The 23,815-nt window shown below is 47.0% G+C and overlaps 1 protein-coding gene across 2 annotated transcripts in view; it reads right to left on the minus strand.

Moving 5' to 3' along the window:
- Positions 1-1,467: 1,467 nt before the first annotated feature.
- The window catches only part of RAI2 (retinoic acid induced 2), a 62,773-nt gene continuing 40,425 nt past the window's right edge, over positions 1,468-23,815 (minus strand). For both annotated transcript variants that reach the window (XM_054473067.1, XM_054473069.1), the window contains exon 2: positions 1,468-3,453. In XM_054473067.1, the coding sequence (XP_054329042.1) occupies positions 1,837-3,429 (1,593 nt within the window). In that variant the 5' untranslated portion in view covers positions 3,430-3,453 and the 3' untranslated portion in view covers positions 1,468-1,836. The remainder of the gene's footprint in view (positions 3,454-23,815) is intronic.

The following is a 23,815-nucleotide window of genomic DNA, read 5'->3' on the forward strand; positions in this document are numbered from 1 at the left end:
ACCCAGCCAGTGCCACCGTCTCAAGTTGGGTGGGCAGCCTTCCTGCATCAGCTGATGGGGCCCGTGTCTTTACAATACACTGGGAAGAGCTGCTGAGTCTCTGGCTTTGAGGGGACAAAATTTGCCACTTGTAGAAGCTTGAAAGGATGGCGTGTGGCTGATGCTATAGACTGGGACTAGTCAGCCTGACAAGAAACAGCTACTTGGTCACATTTTGAGAAAAAAAAAATTAACAACACAGGAAAAGAGCAGGAGAAAGAAAATTCACTCTGGGTGTATGATACAGGGCTAGCTAAAGCTGTAACCCTGTACACGGAGGGCCTGGTAATAAAAGAACAGTCTCACAACTGCTTTTCCTCCTGTTCATGCTCCCTGTAACAGCTGGATACATACTAATTGCAAGAAGTGGGGGGGGGGGGAAGAGCTTTAAGTTTAAAAGCAGGCGTGCAATCATCAGTCTCTTGCCAGCACAGTTTCAGACACAAGTGTGCTGTGCCACCTAGCAGGTCTATTTTAAATGCACATTCACAGTTCCTCCAGTTCCTCATTTATGTGGGTGGCCTTTGCTGTCAGGGTAGAGCTGCAGTCTCCTTCCACGCGCATCGTTTCTGTCCATCAAGAAATGGCTTAACCAGGGATTCTCAGCCTCAGCACAACTGCCATCTCAGGTCAGATCATTCTTTGTTGGGGTCTAGGGGCTGTCCTGTGTGTTATAGAATGTCTAGCAACATCCCTGACCTCTACCCACTAGATGCCAGTAGTAATCTCTCCCCCTAGCTGCGACAACCAAAAGTGTTTCCAGGCTTTGCCAGATATCCCCCGGGGGTTACAATCACCCCATTTGATAATCACCAGGCTAAACTAGAAAAGAATGACTTTGTCTTCTCTCCCTGGCTCCACCCTCAAAGATCTCTATCCAAGGCTGGGAAAAAGTATGAGCCATCTCTTGATCCACTAGCCTGCACCACTACTTCTGACTTGCAAGATTTTCAATCATTGAGAACAATGCTCTTACTGCCCTTGAAAAGAACGGCATTTCCAACTAAACTTTTGGTTGGTGGGAAGGAAGCAGGTTACTTTTTTGTTGTGAGACATTTGTCTTGTCTTACACTATGGAAGGTCCAGGCACAGAATTCTACACACCCAAGAACTATATGAACTGGAAGGAGCCTCGGGCACTTGAAACTCACCTCCCTGTCCCTTTTCTTTGCCACTTATTTATTTATTTATTTATTTTACAAATGAAATAAAAAAAAACCCAAGGCCAAAGTGGGAAATGACTTGCTCAAGGTCATCCATATTCCTAACCCTCCTTTTACTGGGGCATAGGGCAATATTTTCCAATATGCCTGAAAAGCTTAGGTCTCTAATCACAGATAACTTACAGCTTTTTACAAGCAAGAGTTTTGGCCAAATTATGCCAGTTAAAGAATGTAAATTTTATAAATGATGAAATACTGCAACCAATTAGTGCAAACAAACATTTATTGTGAAATAGTCATCCTACCCTTTATTAGGTATTACATCATCAAAGCACTTTGTGGCAATGAAAATAGCTTTTTTTACCCCTCTAATTCACCCAATATTCCATTAAAGCTGCAAAAAATGTGCAATCTGCTTGAAAAATAGGTTGCTCTTATTTACTCATTTGTGAAAAGTCAAAAATTAAAAAAGAAAATGATACTAGCATACAGGGCCTCTAGAGCCAATTCACCTTTCCATTTCCCAACTACTCCCCAAAATAATTAACAAAGATAATTTGTTTTAAATGACTTTTTATAAAACCAATGCACCTTTCCCCATATTATAATCATACAAATTTTAAAAAGCCGTTATTTACTTTCTTGGAAAAAAGGTGGCCAGCCGTTGTTTTTTGATTGGGAGCATGTGTATTTCCTGGGAGTTCACTTTCTTTAACTTTATGCTCCGGCTTTTGATGGGTTTCCTAAGGGGCTCTGCATTTCCCATGGACTCTTCCCCTTGGCTGTTGATATCATAGCCCTGAAGCACGGAGTCTTCTCTTTTGAAGGAGAAGTTTTTGGTGGACACCCCCGAGAGGCCTTTGATCTTGCCACAGAATATGGTAGGCACAGCATCTTCGACAGAGACAATGACCTTGGCCGCCTGGGACTCGCCCACCATCTCAATGTTATTTTCAGCCTTGACCTCGCTGCTGGGGTGGTTGGGCTGGCTGAGCATCTCGGTAGCGGCATCACTGCTGCTGATGTGACTATCCATCATGGCTGGGGCCTCATGGGATGTGGCAGGGGCAAAAGAAATTTCCATGCCACTGGGAAGTTTCTCCATCACTGTGTGACCTGAGCTGTCCACTGATGCACCACTGTCATACAGTGTCTCAGGGGGAGGCTCGGATTTCCGGTGGGCTGCCACTGACAGGTCTAGGGCTGCATCTTCCTGGAAGATTGGGGGACTGACTTCGCCAGCCTTGAGCCAGGGCACTGACTTCATGGAGAGATCCAGGGCCTCGTTCTCACTTCCCATCTTAATGACCGTGTGGCGGCTGAACTGGAAGTACTCCTTAGGCTGGAGGATGTCAAAGGGCTTCAGTTCATCTTTTTCCAGAGGGGTCTGGGTGCCTTTAAAGGGGTGCAGGCCGAAGGAAGATGGTGGCTTGGGGAAACTGGAGCTGAACTTGGATTCAGAACTCTGAGGCACCGGAATGGGGATGGGAATAGGGACTGGCACAGGCAAGGGGACGATTACAGGATACGGCACCAAGAGGGTGGCTGGTGGGACCAGGGGGGACAAGGGGGAGCTAAAAGGCTGGGGAGGCACGGGGGCATAGCCAGGAGGAGGCTGACAGGGTGGGGGCCCGAGAGTGCCCTGGGAGGGAAACAAATTCTGGAGCACAGCTTCAAATGGCAAAGTGGGCTCCTGCGGCTGGCTGGGGATCCTCAGGTCCAGGAGCTGGGGCTGGGCCTCGGGGTCCTCCGCTCCCTGGAAGAGGTTGTTGTGGATGGTACTGGAGGAGCATGGGGCCTCCTGCGGCAGGACCAGAGGGGAGTTGAGGTGCTGAAAGACGTGCTGCTCCAGCACCACAGGCAGTTGCACGGGGCCCTGGGTGGTCATGACGTAGGTGGCATTGCCATTGGGATTGAGCTCTGGTGCGGAGCTTCCCTCCACCTGCATGTGAATGGGCATCACCACTGGGCTCTCCCCGAGGCACAGGGGCTGCAACACAGTGGCCGCCACCTTCAGAGCCATGCCACTCTGAGACTCGGCAGGGGGATTCAGAATGGATGGGGCTGGCACGGTCACCAGGGCCTTCTTTACCAGGTCAGTGGAGTTGATGTTCCAGGCTTCGGTGGTGATCAGCTGAGCCATGCCATTCTCCAGTCTATTATTAGCCAAGGTAGGAGGGGAGTCGGTCATGTCCATGGAAAGGTTCTGGGACTGCAGGTCATCCATCACTCAGCTCTGATGCCACTTGGCCTGCAACACAGAACATACAATATGAATCTTCCTTAAAAGACTATTTATAATTGCCTTAAGAGCTCTCTCACATCTTTAGAAAGTTTCCACATTTTAGTTAACCAGGGAGCATAACCCATCTCTCTATGTATATGTTCAGGTTATAGATATCTCCTAATATATACAAACACAACCACATGATCATGTGTGCGTGGAGAACCCCAATTTAACAGATGATTAAGCTATAAATGCAGATGGTGTAATCAGTAAATAGCCAAGTGAGGTTAAACCGGGCATTTTTAAAGCCTAATTCTCAGCTTATATGTTTAGCCTTCAACAAAAATGAAGTTTCAGTCCAAGTTGCTATGTCAGACAGTTAAGATATGCCGAAATTTGACTTGTTCAAATTCAAATAAGCAGTGAAGACTTACTTTCCTTTAAGGAAAAAAATAATGCCTTGTCACATTTGAATATGCTATGACTATGGAAAACGGCATTTTAAATACTCTGTAGCAATCATTCTTCCAAAAGAGGTTTGATAAGGAAGAGCAGTCCATTTACACAAGGGTCATTACGGTTGTCTCTCTGTCTCCCTCTGACCAATGACATTCCCATTTCTCCCAGTAACAGCAAAATCCATTCCCCAGGGCAAGGTGAAGATCGATGATGACTTGCATGAATGGTCATTGGGTCCACTGTCTCTTCCCCAATCAGCTCATCTATCTGATCTGTGGCCCCTCCTAATATCTAGCTGCCAAGAGGAAGAGGGCATTGGTGAGCCCAGGGCTGGGGAGATGGAACACTTGTTGGAAACGAAAATCCTCAAAGGTCAGGCACACTTTCTCAATGTCCTTGGCACCTCCCACAGACCTCTGGCCACATCCTCAGAGGCCAAAGGCACCTAGTGCGTGTGCTTCCTGGTGGAAGCAGGGCTGCAGATGCAATAGGGCTCTCCATGGAAACCTGTCCATATTTGGCCTCGTTACCATGGAGAAGGCAGGCACCATGTCTAACTCAGGGATCTGAGCAGCCTTGGAGTCTGGTTGGGCTCAATAATAATTCAATAATCCTCAGTTTCACTGGGCAGGCCTTGGGCAACTGAGATTTTTTACCTCATCTATCCCAACTGCCTAGACTTTAGTCCTGTGGTCAGCTTGTCCTCCTCTCCTCACCCCGAAATTACCAACACAACCTCCAAAGAAAGAGAGGTGGCCCAGCACACCATGGGGCTAGAAATAAACAAACGAGGCCGGGTGCGGTGGCTCATGCCTGTAATCCCAGCACTTTGGGAGGCTGAGGTGGGCAGATCATTTGAGGTCAGGAGTTCGAGACCAGCCTGGCCAACATGATGAAACCCCATCTCTACTAAAAATACAAAAATTAGCTGGGCATGATGTCACGCGCCTGTAGTCCCAGCTACTCTACTCGGGAGGCTGAGGCAGGAGAATGGCTTGAACTCAGGAGGCAGAGGTTGCAGTGAGCCGAGATCGCATCACTGCACTCCAGCCTGGGTGACAGAGTGAGACTCCTTTAAAAAAAAAAAAAAAAAAAGAAAAGAAATAAACAAATGATGTCTCACTACAGTAAGGCAGCTTTAACAAATGAACAACTCTGTGGTATTTCCAGGCAATCAGAATGTGTCATATGCACAGAACAAGGAGTTTCTCTGAGGCAGGAGGAGAGGCGGGGAGGGAAAGGATGCTGTGCAAACAACTTTGTGGAGAATGACTGGTGGGCCACACCTTTGGCAGGATCCAGAGCGTGTCTCCCTCTGGAAGCCATGAGGTGACCCAGCATGCTGGCCAGTAACCCCCTTGGGACAGAGTTGGGAGGCAGCCTGGCCCCAGGGAGGCTGAGGGGGCTTGCCCTAGCTGAAGGGTCTGGTTATTTATAAGTGAATCCTGATTCAGCCCAGAAGACGCCATGCCTCTAACATGCCTTTTTTTTTTTTTTTTTTTTTTTTTTTTTGTGAGAGGGAGTCCTGCTCTGCAGCCCAGGCTGGAGCGCAGTGGCACGATCTTGGCTCACTGCAACCTCTGCCTCCTGGATTCAAGTGATTCTTCTGCCTCAGCCTCCCGAGTAGTTGGGACTACAGGTGCACACCACCATGCCCAGCTAATTTTTGTATTTTTAGTAGAGATGGGGTTTCACCATGTTGTCCGGGGTCATCTTGAACTCCTGGCCTCAAGTGATCCTCCTGCTTCGGCCTCCCAAGTGCTGGGATTACAAGTGTGAGCCACTGCACCTGGCCTCTAATACACCATTCATTCATGCATGCATGTATGAATTCATTCATCCACTCATCCTGAGTGAAACAGACGAGGTTCTTGTTTTCATGGACATTATACTCTAGTGGAGGCAACACATCTTTGATCAGAGATTTGCTAGCATGCAAAGGCATCAACGTTATGCCAGGAGAGGCATCCACATCAGCAGGACAAATATTTGTTGGCCACTTGCACAAAGCCCTATGAAGGCCCTGAGAACCTAAGGCCAGATCCTTGTCCCTCACAGTGGCCAGAACCCTTGGGGAAGGGTAAGAAAAGGCTGAAGGGAAGCTGCAGTAGGACTGGTGAGGACAAGGGCAGCTACAGAAGTCAAGACATGTTCTGTGCCACATTTGGTCTTCCTGTGGGGTTAGGATTATCCAGCTGTGAGACAGCTTTCTCATAACAGCTGCATCTGTCCACCCTTGCAGAAATGGCAGCTTCTCTCCCTCCCTGTCTGCTTCTCTCAATCCCCTCCCAAAGGAAAGAAGACAAACTTCTGGATGCCTCCTCCACCTGCTCCTTGCACACACCTTCAGCTTAGGTACCAGCTCTCATCATTTCCTGTGAAACCTCAATCTCCTCCCTGCCTGGCTTTGGTCTAGGCCTGCTAACATTCCCAGAACAGTCCTGCTCAGAAAGTGAAAAGAGGACTTTGCCAGGCCAGGCAGCCTCCCTCAGGCCCCTGTTCCTCCCATGGATGGCAAGAGCTACAACTCACTGAGCATCTACCATTTGCCACGCCCTCTGTTGAGAACAACCCAGCCAGAGGGGTCTTACAATTATGCCCATCTTGTTGGTGGAAAAACTGATTCCACAGGGAGATTAAATAACTATCTTAAAGGTACATAAAGGCTGGGCTTCCCAGGCTTCCCTTCGACTGGGAGAGCTGCGAAGGCCACGCCCCTCCATGCATTTTGTTTCCTGGCAAAAGCAGTCCCCACAGCCTCTCCTTCAACACCGAGTGCACGTGCCCGCAGAGGCATGCAGGCAATAGTACGTGAGCATCACATTTCTTCAAAGCGGAGGCCACGTCCTTCCCAGTAAAGTCATTGAACTGTTGTTCTTTTTTCCCCCACAAGGGGCCTCGTCTGTCCCTCTGGTCACCGGAGTTCCTCCTGTCCTTGGGGACTGCAGCCCGGAGTGGCTATGGTTCTGTTACTGGAGGGCTTGAGGGGCCTCCATCCTCTCAGCCTACTTCTGGTTACTCACCTATCCCCAGCCTGCCTTCCAGAGACAGATGTCACATGGGTTGGAGGGCATCTCAGCACCAATGAGCTAGAGAGGCCCTTGCATCCCCTGCTGTGACTCAAGTCTCTGGGAAAAAGGCTGAGGCCCAGTGGGATGAAGGACAGAGGACAGGCCAAGGTGTGGGTGGAAGGGAGCAGTATGCAGGATCTCAGGGCAGAGGGGAAAAACCCCTGGCCCAAACCTCACTTCCACCTCCTTCAACAGGACAGCTCCAGATCTGCCTGACTACTCAGCCAAAGCAGGCCCGAGAGTAGCCCTGGGCTTTTCCCTAGAGAGCTGCTGGCCCTGAGACAGGCTTGCCTGCCTCCACCTAGTCCCCACCAAGTATGGCGCTGGCCCTGGGACACCCAGGCAAAGGAACATGAACTTGGCCTTCATCATGCACCCTCCCACCTCCCAGAAAGCCTCGTTCCGTCTTTCTCACTACATCTCCTCCTCTTGCTGTTCAACCTGCCAGCAAGCACCCCACTCTGACTCTGAGTCAGCAGCTGAGGTGGTCTGGGTGCATCCAGTGGGAGCATAGTGGGTGTTGCTGCTGCAGCGGCTCATACTGGAAGCCTCGGCGATGCCCTAAGAATACAAAACTAGCTCATGAATCGTGGGTTCAAAGCGTGAGTCTGTATCCCTGAGGACAAGCCAAGTAGCCAGATAATGACTGGAGAGAAGGTGGAGGCCCATCTCCCCACTCAGACAAGCTGCTGATTAGCTCGGGCCTAGGGTGGGTGGGGGACCTCTTCAAATCAAGGAGCATCACAAGAGCTGGTTGATGCTCAAGCCCAGGGGGCATGAATTTCTTCAGAGGTGACAGAGAACATTTCATTTGTGTTTTGCAAAACATTTTCAAATGTGTTTAAATGAGGGCACCCATCCATCCCACCTGCCCCTATTATCCCTGGGGGTGTGGGAGTGGAGGTCAGTAAACAGTGGCAGTGTGGCTGGGTAGGAAGCAGGCAACCTGGATCTGCAAGTTGCTGGAGACCCTGGAGACCTCGCCATCTTGGTTTGCAGCCAGTTGCTAGGGCCTCACCGCCATGTAGCCCATGTACCCCCTGTATGGAGACAGTGGGGAAAAGACTCAGGGCCCAGGACAGATGAGGAGGTAGGGAGGGACTGGGAGAGTAGCTCTGCTTGCAGACTTTTGGGGTGTATTAATCTGTTCTCACACTCCTATAAAGACATACCTGAGACTGGGTAATTTATTAAGAAAAGAGGTTTAATTGGCTCACGGTTCTGTGGGCCATACAGGCTTCTGCTTCTGGGGATCAGGAAACTTACAATCATGGCAGAAGGTGAAGGGGAAGGAAGCACATCTTCACGTGGCCGGCAAGAGGTGGGGGGAAGTGCTACACACTTTTAAACAAGCAGATTTCGTTGAGAACTCTATCATAAGAACAGCAAGGGGGAAGTCCTATGGTCCAATCACCTCCCACTAGGCCTCTACCTGTAACACTGGAGATTACAATTTGCCATGAGATTTGGGTGGGGATACAAAGCCAAACCATATCATGGGGTCACAGAACTGTTATCTGAACCCCTCATCTAATTATTGCAAAGATCTAATTATACCAGAGGCCGGTCTCCCTAGGGTCTGACCATTAGCCTGGAGCTCTCTCCCACCTCAGCCTTCACCCAGCCAACGCCTGCTCATCTGTCCGACTTAACGGGTTCAGCTCTAAAGTTGCTTCTTCTGAGATCATCCCCCACCCTCATTGGGCTCCCAAAGGACCCCAACTTGACTTTGCCTAGTCCTGACTCTGCCCAGCCCATACTGGGATTTCTTATTTACTTCTTTCTCCAGGAGCAGGGGATAGTCTCCCACCTCATATCTGGCACTAGTAGGTGCTGAGAAAATATCTTCTGGATGAAGTGGTGCGCGAATGAACGCCTAAGCCTTCCTGAGCCTGGTGTTCTCATCCTCACCCTCTTGTCGCAGGCACACCATTTATACACTCATGGAGTGTCAAGGTGGGCAGGGACATTAAAGCTGACATCTCCTCAAGCCTCTTGCCGACTCTTTTTATTGATGAGTAAGCTGCAACTCAAAAAGGCTGACTAAAACTTACACAAGGCCACTTCTTTTTTTTTTTCTTTCATTATTATTATTATTATTATTATTATTATACTTTAGGTTTTATGGTACATGTGCGCAATGTGCAGGTAAGTTACATATGTATACATGTGCCATGCTGGTGCGCTGCACCCACTAACTCGTCATCTAGCATTAGGTATATCTCCCAATGCTATCCCTCCCCCCTCCCCCCACCCCACAACAGTCCCCGAAGTGTGATGTTCCCCTTCCTGTGTCCATGTGTTCTCATTGTTCAATTCCCACCTATGAGTGAGAATATGCGGTGTTTGGTTTTTTGTTCTTGCGATAGTTTACTGAGAATGATGATTTCCAATTTCATCCATGTGCCTACAAAGGACATGAACTCATCATTTTTTATGGCTGCATAGTATTCCATGGTGTATATGTGCCACATTTTCTTAATCCAGTCTATCATTGTTGGACATTTGGGTTGGTTCCAAGTCTTTGCTATTGTGAATAATGCTGCAATAAACATACGTGTGCATGTGTCTTTATAGCAGCATGATTTATAGTCCTTTGGGTATATACCCAGTAATGGGATGGCTGGGTCGAATGGAATTTCTAGTTCTAGATCCCTGAGGAATCGCCACACTGACTTCCACAATGGTTGAACTAGTTTACAGTCCCACCAACAGTGTAAAAGTGTTCCTATTTCTCCACATCCTCTCCAGCACCTGTTGTTTCCTGACTTTTTAATGATTGCCATTCTAACTGGTGTGAGATGGTATCTCATTGTGGTTTTGATTTGCATTTCTCTGATGGCCAGTGATGATGAGCACTTTTTCATGTGTTTTTTGGCTGCATAAATGTCTTCTTTTGAGAAGTGTCTGTTCATGTCCTTCGCCCACTTTTTGATGGGGTTGTTTGTTTTTTTCTTGTAAATTTGTTTGAGTTCATTGTAGATTCTGGATATTAGCCCTTTGTCAGATGAGTAGGTTGCGAAAATTTTCTCCCATTTTGTAGGTTGCCTGTTCACTCTGATGGTAGTTTCCTTTGCTGTGCAGAAGCTCTTGAGTTTAATTAGATCCCATTTGTCAATTTTGGCTTTTGTTGCCATTGCTTTTGGTGTTTTAGACATGAAGTCCTTGCCCATGCCTATGTCCTGAATGGTAATGCCTAGGTTTTCTTCTAGGGTTTTTATGGTTTTAGGTCTAACATTTAAGTCTTTAATCCATCTTGAATTAATTTTTGTATAAGGTGTAAGGAAGGGATCCAGTTTCAGCTTTCTACATATGGCTAGCCAGTTTTCCCAGCACCATTTATTAAATAGGGAATCCTTTCCCCATTTCTTGTTTTTGTCAGGTTTGTCAAAGATCAGATAGTTGTAGATATGTGGCATTACTTCTGACGGCTCTTCTTACAGAGGTCACCAGGCTCTTGTTTCCGGAAGAGCAGAGGGTCAGACCCGCAGGTGCCATGATGGGAGAACATGGCAGCCACTCACGTTCACCAGCCACGGGAGACTCTGATGGGTCAGTGTTAGATGCCCGCAACAACAAATAGGTGGATTTTAGGACTTGGAGAACAGCCTAAATTAGAGGTCAAGTATTTTGCTTTTTAAATTAAGCCATCTATCAAGGTAAGTTTCTTCGCCTACAACAATCACATCTTAAAACACATGCTGAAAATTTTCTCAAGATATGCATTTTCCAATTGTAAAATATCAACAGCTTTGGTTTCTACGGAGCACGAGACAGCTATCAATTATTTCTAGTCAAAGTAGGACTGTCTACCCAAGCTTGTCCAACTCGCAGCCCAAGGGTCGCATGCGGCCCAGACGGCTTTGAATGCGGCCCAACACAAATTTGTAAACTTTCTTAAAACATTATGAGATTTTTTTTGCAATTCTTTTTTTAGCTCATCAGCTATCATTAGTGTATTTTATGTGTGATCCAAGACAATTCTTCTTCCAATGTGGCCCAGGGAAGCCAAAAGACTGAATACCCCTGGATGCCCTTGTTGCTAAAAGTGGGGTCCTTGGAGCAGCAGCAGCAGCAGCACCCAGGATCTTGCTAGAAATACAAATCTCAGGCCACAGCCCAGACCCACTGAATCAGAATCTGCCTCCCAAACAGAGTCCCAGGAGATGTGTATGCACATTAAAGTCTGAGAAGTGCTGGTCTACCACTGGTTCTCAGATTTTGCTATTCATTGGAGTAATCTGGAACTTAAAAAAAAAACCATGCCTAGGTCCTACCCCTAACACTCTGATTTAAATAGGATGCAGCAGGTGATTCTAATGTACAGTGAGGTTGCCGACCCTTAATCTAAAGGCCAGAGCACACGACTGCTGGTCTGCTGACCTTCTCAATCGCCCATCTTCCTTCTTACTTCCCAGAAAAGACTGAGGCCATCAACACACCAAACTCCCTCCTCTTCCCCCCGGCCCCCGCAGTGTCTCCCCATGTACCCCCACCCCCAGGAAGACGTGAGATGGCTCTCCCTCTTGCAAGGCTGACTTCCCAGAGACCTCTGCTAAGAATCTTGCCCCTTCCATTAATGCCCTATTCTGAATCTATTTTGTGCTTTCCATTCGGTACTTAAACCAAACCTTCAATGACTAACCTAATTCTGCATAAAAATCGCCAGCCACTCTCTATGAGCCAAGTAAGAAAAGCATAATTTTCATCATTTAATTCTATATGTACATGGTTTTACCATTTGGGACTTGAGATGCACTAAATATCTAAGAAGTAATTCCAACTGGGTAACAACTGGTTTTTCTCTCCCCATAGGGTATAATAATTGTCAATTACTTGCCCCAGTGGTTAAATTTTCTAAGCTTTAAACATCAGTACAGGGCCTTTTTACCAAAGCTGTGAACATAATTACCACATGAATGTAGTCTCAAATTGGTTAAAATATGAGGAATACACAAAATAGTCACCTGCCTTATGGTCGACTGCCTTTTACATCCAGAGGTCTACACAGCCCTCTGAAGGGAATATGAATGCCCAGATTAGCTTTAGAGATGAGTTCCCTGACACGCTAATTCATTTATGAAAACAGTAGTGACCACAAACATTGCAACTGGGACTAAACTTCATGAGGACAGACAGTGGCTATGGGGAAGATCTGTTAGGGAGGACAGAGTACAAATATTATGTCTGATCTGATATTTGTGAAAAATAGGAGAAGTGGAGCCAAGCATCAGAAACTGGCCATAAACAGCAGGAGGGCCCAAGGTCTTCCCAGGGAGAGGAGGTAAGGTCATGCCCTGAGGTATCATAAAACTTATTTATGTTTGTTTTATCATCTAATCTTTTTAATTCCTGTTTTTTATTTTATAGTGTATGTAATAAATATAGGAAGGCATATAAATCTAATTACATGTGTGTGTGCATGTGTGTGTGTGTTAAGGGGAGTGTTCAAATTTTTTTTTTCTAATAGGAGTGTGAGAATGAAAACGTTACAACTCAGCAGGAGAAATGAAGCTCTCAGGGCCCAGGGAGACTTCCAGGGTGCCCCCACCTGAACAAGTTTTAGTGTTACTGGCCCAGCCTACCCCTTCTGGGTTTTTTGTGTTTTTTGGGGGAGAGTCTCATTCTGTTGCCCAGGCTGGAGTACAGTGTGCAATCATTACTTACTGCACCCTCAACCTCCAAGACTCAAGCAACCCTCCTGCCTCACCCTCCTGAGTAGCTGGGACTACAGGTGTGTGCCACAATGCCCACCTGATTTTTACTTTTATTTTTGTTGAGACTGGAATCTCACTATGGTACCCAGGCTGGTCTTGAACTCCTGGCCTCAAGTAATCCTCCCACCTCGACTTCCCAAAGTGCTGGGATTACAGGCATGGGCCACCATGCCTGGCCCCACCCCTCTTGTTTTGAAGAACAGGAACCTGAGACTCAGAGGAGAAGTGACTTGCTCAAGTTCACACAGCATAGAGTACACTGACTCCCAGACCTGTTCTCCTTCCTTAAAGGCACATTACCCCACCTGTTGCCTCTGTTTCACATTTCAAAGGATGCTGAGGAGCACTTGAGTTTAACACACGAGCTATAGAGTAAGCACAGTCAGTCACCCAAGATTAGAACATCTCTCTTGGAACCAGCATCTAACGCCGAAGTATGTGGGATGGCTTTATTCAACCAACAAAATGTCAAAAAGTTTGACAGATGAGGAGCTTGCTCAAAAAAAGAAGAACACCCCCATGCCTTGACTCAGTGATATCTAATAGATAAGTCATTGAAATGAAGAGATTCAGGACACACATGAACTTTTCATGACTGTTGGAATGTTGTTTTATACATCTGGGACTCAGTTTCCTCTTTTGTAACATGGGGGACTGCCCTACTCTCACTCAGGCCTCCTTGGAGCCAGTGGTGCCTGCTGGGGAGGAGTCAAACCTAGCCTCCCAGGAGCTGCCAGAGGAGGAATTGCTGTGGGCCCCAAAGGATGGGCAAGTGGGAGCACCAAGGAGTAACTGGAAGGAGGACGCCACCAGCTCCCAGGCCTGGTTTTCCAAGCCTCTACTACCTTCAGCCTGCCCACAAAGGATCTATGATGGGTTTGGGGGCCCACATGGGCCTGGCTGCAGGGCTGGAGTATGGAACTAGATTTGCATCCATTCATTTTTATTTGTTCTTTCAAAAATGATGTGGGCACCTACTGTGTGCCAGGTATGCATCTCTTATTCCTCCAACCTGATACCACTTTCTTTGTAGGCAGGTTGCCATCTCTCTTGGCTGCATTCTCAAGATATTAACCAAATCCATATTATCCCAGGATTATCTGCTTTTAACAGGGCTCCTTTAAGGCTCACATTTCCTGCAGAGGTAAAGAAGCAAGTCTCTAACGGAAGAATGCCAGTCCCTAGACAGCTGGAAGGGGTGATGTTCATGCAAGGATCTCTCTAAGGAAAAGAACAAATGTATATTCTAGAGATGGCTGCTCCTGATACTAACAGGAATGAACTGCCTTCCTCAGGTCTTGGCGAACCTCAGCATCACAGAAGAAAATCATAAAGAGCTGCTGGTGGTGGTAGGGGACGCTCACCTGGACAGGGGACTGTGAGAGTCAGCAAGTGCCCATCCCTGCATTGGGCCAATGCCCTACAGTTCGGTTGGACACCCAGAACCCCAAGCACCCTCAGGTGCTGCTGCTGGAACAGCCATCTCATGCAGGAGCTCAGGTCACGTTTAAGGTCTTGGGCCAAGGTCTATCATCTTAAAGAGCTATGGTTTTTGGACATTTTTCTGGCAACAAAGAAATCTCTTAAATGTGGAACAAAGAGGAGGAAAAAACCTGCCTCTGGAAGAGAAAATACTTCTAATTAGATTGAGATACAAAGGTTAAATTTTTTGTTCTGGGAAAAAGACTGTTTATAATCCTGTGTCATTAGCAGGACATTTTCCAGAGACCAGTGTGCCAGAAATAGACCCTCTGAGGGGTCACTGGAAGGAAGGGGTGCAGATTTCTGAAGTACAAAGAACTGGAGTTCAGATTTTCCCCTTCTTCTAATGCATGTGAATCCCTTGCCACCCTTTGGCATGGAGACAGTGTCAGCCTCACCCTGGGCACTGGGCCCCCTATGAGAGTGGTTAGGAGTATAAGCTTTGAACTTAGACAGGCCTAGGTTCAAACTTCAGCTCTGCCTAGTTTTGCTAGCTGTGTGACCTGGGGCAAGTAAGTTCTCAGCCTCAGTTTCTCTCTGTGTAAAATGATTTAAAAAAAAACCTGTCACATTGGGTGGTTGTAATGATTAAAGGAGATAAGCTAAGTAAAGTACTTGGCACAGTGCCTGACATACAGAAAGTGCTCAGTAAATCATGGCAATTATCATTGTCATCATCATCACTGGTACCATCATCAACGTCATTAGCATTATTGTTGTTACCACTGTCGACACAGTCTTCATCTTCACCATCATTCTCATTGTCAGTGCTATCATCATCATGGTACCATTGGCATCATCAGATCCACCGGCCATATTTCTTGTGAGCATCTTGAGTAGTATCACCTATGCTCCCTTTGCACCTGAATGGGTTTATACATTCGCAACCCTGTTTGTTCAAAGATTCATTTAAAAATCAGCTACTAGGAACTAAGAAGGCACTTACCATAAGATTGGTGTTACACCTGATGGGAAGGTTTCCAGGCCAGCCCACAAAAACTCACCTAACACCCAACATAGCTGAAATGAGCATTTGAAGTGAAAACAGAAAACAATGCTCTCCCAATGTTAGAAATTAAATATAGTGGGAAGACAAATAAATACACAAATCTGTTTCTTATTCAGACTGAAAGGCTGGGGGAGAAAGAAAAGGTGGCCAAAACCTTTTGTATCTTGAATATGGACTCATGAGCACTTTCAAGGGTTCTGAAGTTACTGCTGATTGACCGCACATAATTTCACTTCATATCCTTCAGTTTTCCTTCTCCTTTGCACAAGAGCTTAAGTAGCTCTCCTCTCCTACTTTTCAGTGGTGATGAAGCTCATTTTCTCACTCACAAAAACATGGAAGAAGTGGAAGCGGAGAGGACGATGGTAAGGATGAGAGAGAGAGAAAGCAAAGAGCCTTTTTGAGGTAACTAGGCAAGAGTTGAAGGAGAGAAGATTCAAAAGTTCATGTAGGTCCAAAGGAAAGATTGGTTAGCTATAACAGAAGAGTGAAAGAACACAGAGAAACTGAGGAAAGCTGTGAGGAAAACACTGAATGAGAGTTACTCAGCTGGCCACAAGGGGATGCTGTAACCTACAATAGCTTGGTTGCAGGACAGCAGGATGGAGGGAGAAACAGGACTGGAACTTCTTAGCACAGTGAGGACATGGTAAAAAAAATAAAATATAGCATTGTTTACAAGTTTGAGTACTGCAAGTACCTAGGGAAGGTGCTCCAAATTTGGGCAGAACTTCTCCTATGCCTCTAAAATCATCAAGCACATCCCCTTGTGACTTGGCTGAGTTATCAGTCCCAGGAAAAAAATCTAAATGTACCTTCTTTCTGTGTCTAATATTTATTTTTGCCTACCCCCCAGCTCCCCCAATCTCTCCTTGGATAGTCAGAATTAGGTTTCTCCCATCAAAATTGGGTTTTCCAGAAAGAAGCTGATAAACTCATTCTCAATGAGGTGCAAGACTGATAAGGCTGAAGTATTATGTTCCTTTATTGGTATAATAAAGATAATCCAGCCAGTAATAAAGCTATGGACAAAGAAATGAAACTACAATTGAGTCATTTCAGACACTGGTCATGGGGAAGAACCTTCCTAGCTGTCTTGAAATCTCTCCATAGAGACAAGAACCTACAACTATGATTAAGTTTGCTGGGCCCATTGGAAGGCACCTGAGATCAAATAAAGGGGGCAGGGGCATGACCCTGACCCTTAAACACTCAGAACTAAGGAAGGACATGAATGTGAGTCAATTATTCATTCCTTTATAGACACAATCAGCAAACACTTATTGCTCACCCAACACGAACCTCCTGAGTATGTGCCTCCCTGGTGCAGAGATTTTAGCAGCATCCAAAGTTGTCCAGGGCCCTGTTACTGAACTGGCTACCTCCTGAAATGCTGGTTTCTGTCTTACCAGGTTTCCACGCAGAAGTTAGGGCTCTCAAAGGACTGCACTCCCATGCGCAACACCCTACTGCAGCGCTACAACCACAATGGCAACTTCATGACCATCACCAATCATGTGCTCTGAATCATTACTAATGATGGTGATGAACAGGGCAAGGGGAGTGAAGAGAGGAGGCTGTTGGGTTTTGGTGAACTCAACTAGCTAGTTGTCTCAGCTTGGGCTCCCCCACAAACAGATCCTAAGGCAAGGATTAACTGAAAGTAATTTATTTGGGAGAAGATCCCAGACAACACCAGTAGAGGAGTGAAGTGGTGAGACAGGGAAAGCAAGGAAGCCAATTTATCAAACAAGTTACCGCTGTGGGCAACTGAAGCTCAATTCCACTGGGGAGACCTCAGAGTCATCTCAACTGAGAGGCTAGGAAGTTGGGGTGTTTATTCACCCACCCCCATCCATCACTGGCCAAGGGCTGCTCCTGGAGGATGTAGTCATTCCTTGGCACTTCCAGCTAGCCCAGCATGCAGATCTAGTGTGCTCCTGAGACAAAAACCAAAAACCAAAAACTCACACCTTTAGGGAGCATCATGGATGTTTGCAGTAAGTAGCATTTGGTGTATAAGAGGCCAGTTTGGGCAGGAAATGGCAGGACACCGACAAGTGTCTGCTACACCAGCCATGGCCTGGAAAGTCTCAATGCTTATGTGAATATCTAAATGTCATTAATTTAGGCCACCATGACCAAATGTTTCCCCAGTTGGTGGTACCTTCTGTAACCCCTGTGAAGAAGACACTCCTTTATAATAACAATGCTCACACTACAGGGGAATCAGCTCAAAAGGGGTGTGACTCAAGATCTTATAAAAAAACAAGACACACGAGGGGGCCAGAGATGACTATCTTTCCAAAAGCAAAACGTTCAAGAGATGGTCAGCATAGCTAATGTGTTCCTCTGCTAAAATATAACTGGGGCCCTCCAGAAAGTTCTTTGAATCATATTTGTGCTGGCTGGAATGCAAGATGTTCCTGGGATGAGTCACAGAGGGAGTTTCTTTTCTGGTGATCTTGTGTTCCAACTCAGGGACCAAAAATCAATAAATAAACAAACACTACTTCACTTCATCAGCTGCATGCTGCCCAGTAATAATAATAATAATAACCTCGACCCGAGAAGTACAGACAATGCAGGAAGGAGAGGGTGGAGAGTACTCATCTTTTAGACAGGGAAGCTTCTTTCTGGAATTCTGTTTTGTCAAAAGCACCCTTCTGCCTAGAGGCGCAAAGAGCAGAACAACATCCTCCGCAGAATGTTAGCGTTGGTGAGGCTTTTGAAGTCCCTAAAAACTCACTGTATGTATCCTAAAGCAAGTATCATGGTTAGAGCTAATATAGCATAAACAATACGAAGTTGGGGTGGGGGAAGGAAAAAGATCGGCTGTATAACATCTGGCTAGTTAGCAATAACGATTATAGGTATTATTTCCTATTTTATTTGGGGGAAAAGTTCTAGAATGCATGTGTTTGCACACATACATGTGCACACGTGCACACACACACACACACACACAGTGGCCAAGTAGGAGTGAAGCCACCTGTTGTCCCTCTAATAGTCAAGGGGGATCCTTAAATCAGGATTCTCCCTCCTCACCTGTTCCACCTCAGGTATTTTTCCCTCTGAATTCCAGTCATCAAATCTTTATTGTTGCAGGTGACCTGTGAACTGGACCTTGCCACATGAATAGGATTTTGGCACAGGAGATGGTGGAATGGAGGAGGGTTTTCTAAAACTGCAGGACAGAAGGAAAGGCAGAAGAGGACAGGTGCGTCCGGGGCAGGCTAGTAGGTTAGGTGCCTGAAGCCCAGGGCTGGTGAGGGCTTAAGGGAGAGTCAAGAGTGCTTCAAACATTAGAGGGGTTAGCTATTAGGTTGGTGCAAAAGTAATTGCGGTTTTTGCCATTCCTTTCAATGGTAAAAACTGCAATTACTTTTGCACCAACCTAGTAGCTCTTTTAAAGGGTGTTCAGAATCACCCATCAATTAACCTTGTGCCCTAAAGGACTGACAACTCAACCGACACAATCTTGATGTTCTCCCAGGCCCTGACAAGCAGGAAGCCATCAATTCACTAGTGAGCCATTAGGTTGGGAGGAAAAGAGAAAACCGTTTAATTTGCAGGGCTTTGCTAGCTCCTCCTCCTCCTCCTCCTCCTCCTCCTCCTCCTCGTCCTCCTCGTCCTCCTCCTCGTCCTCCTCGTCCTCCTCCTCGTCCTCCTCCTCGTCCTCCTCCTCCTCCTCCTCTTTCTTGTTCTTCTTTCTTTCTTTCTTTCTCTCTCTCTCTCTCTCTCTTCCCCCTACCCCCGCTTACTCCCTCTCACACACACACTGACAAGTTGATAATAAACCATTTACTAAGCATTTACCATGCACCCCACTAGGTATTTCACATTTATTTTCTCATCTCAGTTTCTAAGCATCCCCGGCAGACTGGTACCACCTTGGTGTGACTGGGTTTGTTGGATTGTTGCTTCCCACCCCGCCAACTCCCCACCCCCAGGAACTGAGCTGTGAATCCCCGGGAATGGTTGTTTTGATGGGAGGGGGGGTCAGAGCTTTCCAGAACATGCACAACATTCACTGCAGGGAAGGCACTTCTGGAGGAGATGGAAGAGAGAGAGCAAAGGAGCAAAGGTTCCTGGTTGTGTGCAGAGAGTAGGTGAGAGTAGAGAAAGGCAGGAAGGAAGAAGTAGAGATGTCTTCGGTCTCTGACCAGAACCTAGGATTTCTCAGCCTGCGTCTGCACCCCAGGCAGGTTTGCCTAGCTTTGCTGTCTTGGCCCAGCCCTGCTTGGACTTCCCTCTCCACCATTACCACTGCAGCTAGCGAATATTGGCCCATGAAGGACACGGCTTGAAATAGGTGCTCCCTTTTCTTTTTGGAGCTCAATTCTCACTTCCCATGCCTCTGGTCCAGCTTGCATCCCAGGCAGGGGTTCATTCCCATGCTTCCCAGAAATATTTCATCTGTGGCTGACTGGCTAGCTGTTCATCAAACCCATCTCATCTTCTTCCTGGACTACATTTCCCAGCCTCCCTTGCAGTTGGGTGTGGCCATGTGCCTGAGTTCTAGCAAAGGGAACGTGAGTTGAAAGTGAGGGGCGCCACTTCCAGGCCTGGATCCTACAAAGCTTCCTTCCATATGTGATGCTCCAACCCTTTTCCCCTTACCCTCAGCTTGATGCAAAAGGACCTTTTAGAAGCACCCTGTTGAAGATAGTGGAGTCACAAGATGGAAGGGCCTGCATGCCTGAATCACGGCTTGGAGGGGGAAGGGCCGCCTGCCATCAGGAAAATCCATTTGGGGCTTTAAGTGAGTGAGAAATCGACTTCTATTGTGTTTGAGCCACGGTACTCTTGCAATGTGTCAGTAAGCAAAGCTAGCATTACCTTAAGTAATGCAGAGCTTCCTGGGACCCACCCTGTGCACAGTGCTGGGGGCAGGAAGGCTTATCTCTGCTTGTTGGGAGCTCCCACTCTATTACTTCCACCAAGCTCAGAGCACCCCAGAACCCACTGGCTTTCATACCAGTGGCTTTCAAACCAGAACCTTAGAAGTAGCCCAAGTACTCACAGCCCAATTCCAAGCTTCCACGTGCTAGCTTTTCTGCAGTAAATTCACTGAACACCCTTGGCTGCTCTTCCTGACTTGAATCAGTGTATTTACATGGGGTCAGGACCATTCTTTGCTCTGTAACTGCATAAATATCCACTGAAAGAGTCTGTTTCATTGGCATTCACAGAGCTGGCAGGGATAAGGGAGCTGCCTCCAGGGAGCAGGAAAAGGCAGGGTTTTCAGCAGCTTCACTCCCTGGAGCCCCATAGCTGCTCAGGTGGCCCTCACCCATGTGAGAAGGTGGGGGTTGTGGGAGGGAGAAGCAGCAGGTCCCTGGCACAACACAGGCAAACATACCTGGGAAGTCGGCACACCTGGCTTCTCGCCAGAGGAATCTGCTAGGACTGCAACCCCCTTCTCTCCTTGTACCCTTTGATGGTTTGCTGGTTTGCAGAGCAGAGAGGCCTGGATTTCTACCTTCTCTCCACACTGGATTCTCTATAGGAAAGGTCCCTGTAGATAGTCCTTTAGGAGAGTTAGCATCTATGGCTCAAGGATCTAGGGCCAGCTTTCTCCCTTGGTGCCCTATATAATTGATTTTCTAGGCAAAGACTGCCCATTCAAAAGCATCCTCCTCTTCCACTGACTGCTGATGTTCCACCCCTAGCAAGCCCTTGCCTGTGTCCAACATTATTGCCCTCTTATTGGGTTCTTCTCCCAAAACGCTGGTTCTAAAGACACTGGGTCCTTGCCATATTGGAGTGACCAAACTGACACCATGGGGGCTCTTGTGTGCAAAGGGCCCATCCAAGTATCTTCTGTAACCTTCACAACCACCTGAGGAGGTGAGCAGAGACTGCCCCTATTTTATAGATCAAGAACCCCAGACCCACCTCAAGCCCTGCAATAAACGTCAGAGCTGACTTGAACCCAGCGTCCCACTCCCTAAACCAAGGTTGATAAAATTCTCCCTAGGCCTAAGCTCTCTGGCTCCAGAGGTACATGACTCAGGGCTATGGTGTCTGTGACTTAAAATACACTGGCACCTACAGTGGGACATTTTCTGTCTGACTTAGGTGACCCTAACTCAGTTAGCCACCATTCTGCTAGCAAGTGCACACCCCATGGAGGGGAAGTTCAAGTTCTAATCTGGAAGCTCCCATCCTGAGGCTGCTACTGGAGTTCCAGTTATCTCTTCATCTCCATCAATACTCAAGAGCACCAGGAATGCTAGAAATGTGTGTTGTTGTTTTTTTTTTTTTAAGTGGTGAAATTGATGGCTTGCTCTTTAGCATGATGGCTATTTTTAAAAAGGGTAAAATTCATAATACTCAATTTCAAGATATATGGATTGGCTGAAATATTTTAGAGGCAGGCTCCATGCTTGTGAGGACATAGTTGGAGAATCCAGGAAAGCCCATAGCTGGCACTTCCAGGGATGGCTCCTAATGGTTCTGATGCTTGCCACCTAACTGGTTCCATGCCTGGCAACTGGATTTTGGAGGATTTCCAGTTGCCTATGCCAAATAGACGGTAACAAAATTCTGCCTTGGAAATGTTGTCATATCTGCCTTGAATGGTCAGAGCAGCTGAGAGGACAAGCCGGCTGGGACTCCCTGAGCAGGCTCACGAGCTGTTCTGTGCCTGCCGGCTGCTTACATGTTACATCATCTGATCAGTGTCTGTGTGGCGTGCCACACCATTTGCCCTGAGACTTGTCCTGTGGCTGTCACAGTGTGATTCAGAGTGTTCCCTGTGCAGGGGCCCTCCTCTTCTCCACTCTGACTCTCTTGCCGGCCTCCTTCCCCTTCCCTAGTTCCCCGCTTTAGGGCTTCAGCCTTGAGCTTGCCCTGAGGCAGCCCACAGACAGCCCTCAGGGCTGGAAAGACTCTGCTTTAGGGACAGGGATGATTAGTAGAAACCTCCGTAAACATTTAACGCGTGGTTTCCCTCCTATGAAAAGCTCAGACCTTTTCAGTGTCTGAGCTGGCATTGACTGACATGCTGGAAAATTCTTTAAAATGTCCTTAAAAAACAACTAAGCAACCATATCTCATCCATTACAATAGCTAAACATTTAAAAGACGAGAAACACCAAAAGTTGGTGAGGCTATGGTGCAAGTGAAACAATTGTCCACCACTGGTCAATGGCACCACCACTTTGGAGAACTGTCTCGCACCTTCTAGAAAAGTTCAGTAACTACCTGCCCTGTTGTCAGCAATTCCACTCCTGGGTATTCTCCCAAAAGAAATGAAAACCTATATTCATAAAAGACTTGTACTCACATGTTCGTTGCAGTCCTATTCATGAGAACCACAAACTGGAAGCAACCTAAATGTTGGTCAACAGGTAAATGCCACACCCAAACCGTGGAATACTACTCAGCAATAAAAAGCAATGCACTGCTGCTACAGGTAATGGCACAATTGCACCTCAAAACCACCATGTTGAAGGAAGGAAGCCAGATACAAAAGTGCACATGCTGTAAGATTTCATTGACACAAAGTCAAAAAACAGGCAAAAATACTTACAATGCTAGAAATCAGAAAGTGGTTGCTCCAGGGAGGGAGGAGAGGGAATGAATTGGAAAGGAGCCTGAAGGGCCTTTCTGGGGTGACAAGACTGTTTTATAGCCTCTTTCAGGTGGTTACAAAGGTGTGTACAATTGTCAAAATGTATCCATCTGACCACTTATTAATTTAGGTTAATTATTCCTTGATTCAAGAAAAGAGACATTAAAAATACTATTGAATAACCACAGAAAGGAGAAAAACACTCAGTGGTTCTGCATGTGTGCATTGTGGGTTTTCACCACTCCTGAGCCCAGTGTGGAGAGGGGAGCTGGATTGAAGACTGTTGGTTAGCCAACGGGTGAGGACACTTCCCTGGGCACCTGCCAGGAGGCCCCTTACAAAGCAGGCAGCAACGTCAGCCCCCAAACACAAACACTCAATGAAATAAAGCAACAGGGGCCCTGAGGAAGCTGGCTTGAGAGTGTGGGATAGATAGCAGGCTTTGAGCCAAAACCACTTTCCAAGAAATGCCAATGTTTTTGTATTTGGGAACGGAGAGGGAGTATTAAGGCAAGCAAGAGCCAAATTGTGTTGGTCTTTGGACAACAATTATGCTCAACTGAGGGGGCCCTGTGGGAGAGACTTCAAAGTGCTGCTACTGAGACCTCCTCTGTGGGTCTCTGGGATGCGGCACCCATAAAAGCGCCGACTGGAGTGGAAAGTCAGAAGTTCCTTAAAGGCAAAGGCCTCCTATTTTGCATGCTGGAGAGGAATATTCTATTTCCCTAGTAAGAGGCTGGCCAAAGTCACACCCATATACCTTCAAATAGCCAGCGGAAGCTTGTGATCTATGGCACAGGAATGAGCTTGTGAGTCAAGCCTGCACACACATCCTGGTTCTGACCTCTTAAGAACTGTGTGGCCTTGGGAAAGTGACTCGGCCTCTCTGAGCTGCAGTTTCCTTGCCTGCGAAATGGGGAAAATGACACCTACTACTGGCAAAGTAGAAACTGCCTGAAGCCTAGTAAATGCTGAACACAGAATCATATTTGGGCTCCAAAGGTCTTTCCAGATTGTCTACGCCAACCTCTTAGCTGAAGAAGGAATCCTCTCCAGCCAAATCAGC

The sequence above is a fragment of the Pongo pygmaeus genome, chromosome X (genome assembly GCF_028885625.2).
Source record: "Pongo pygmaeus isolate AG05252 chromosome X, NHGRI_mPonPyg2-v2.0_pri, whole genome shotgun sequence".
Taxonomy (NCBI): domain Eukaryota; kingdom Metazoa; phylum Chordata; class Mammalia; order Primates; family Hominidae; genus Pongo; species Pongo pygmaeus.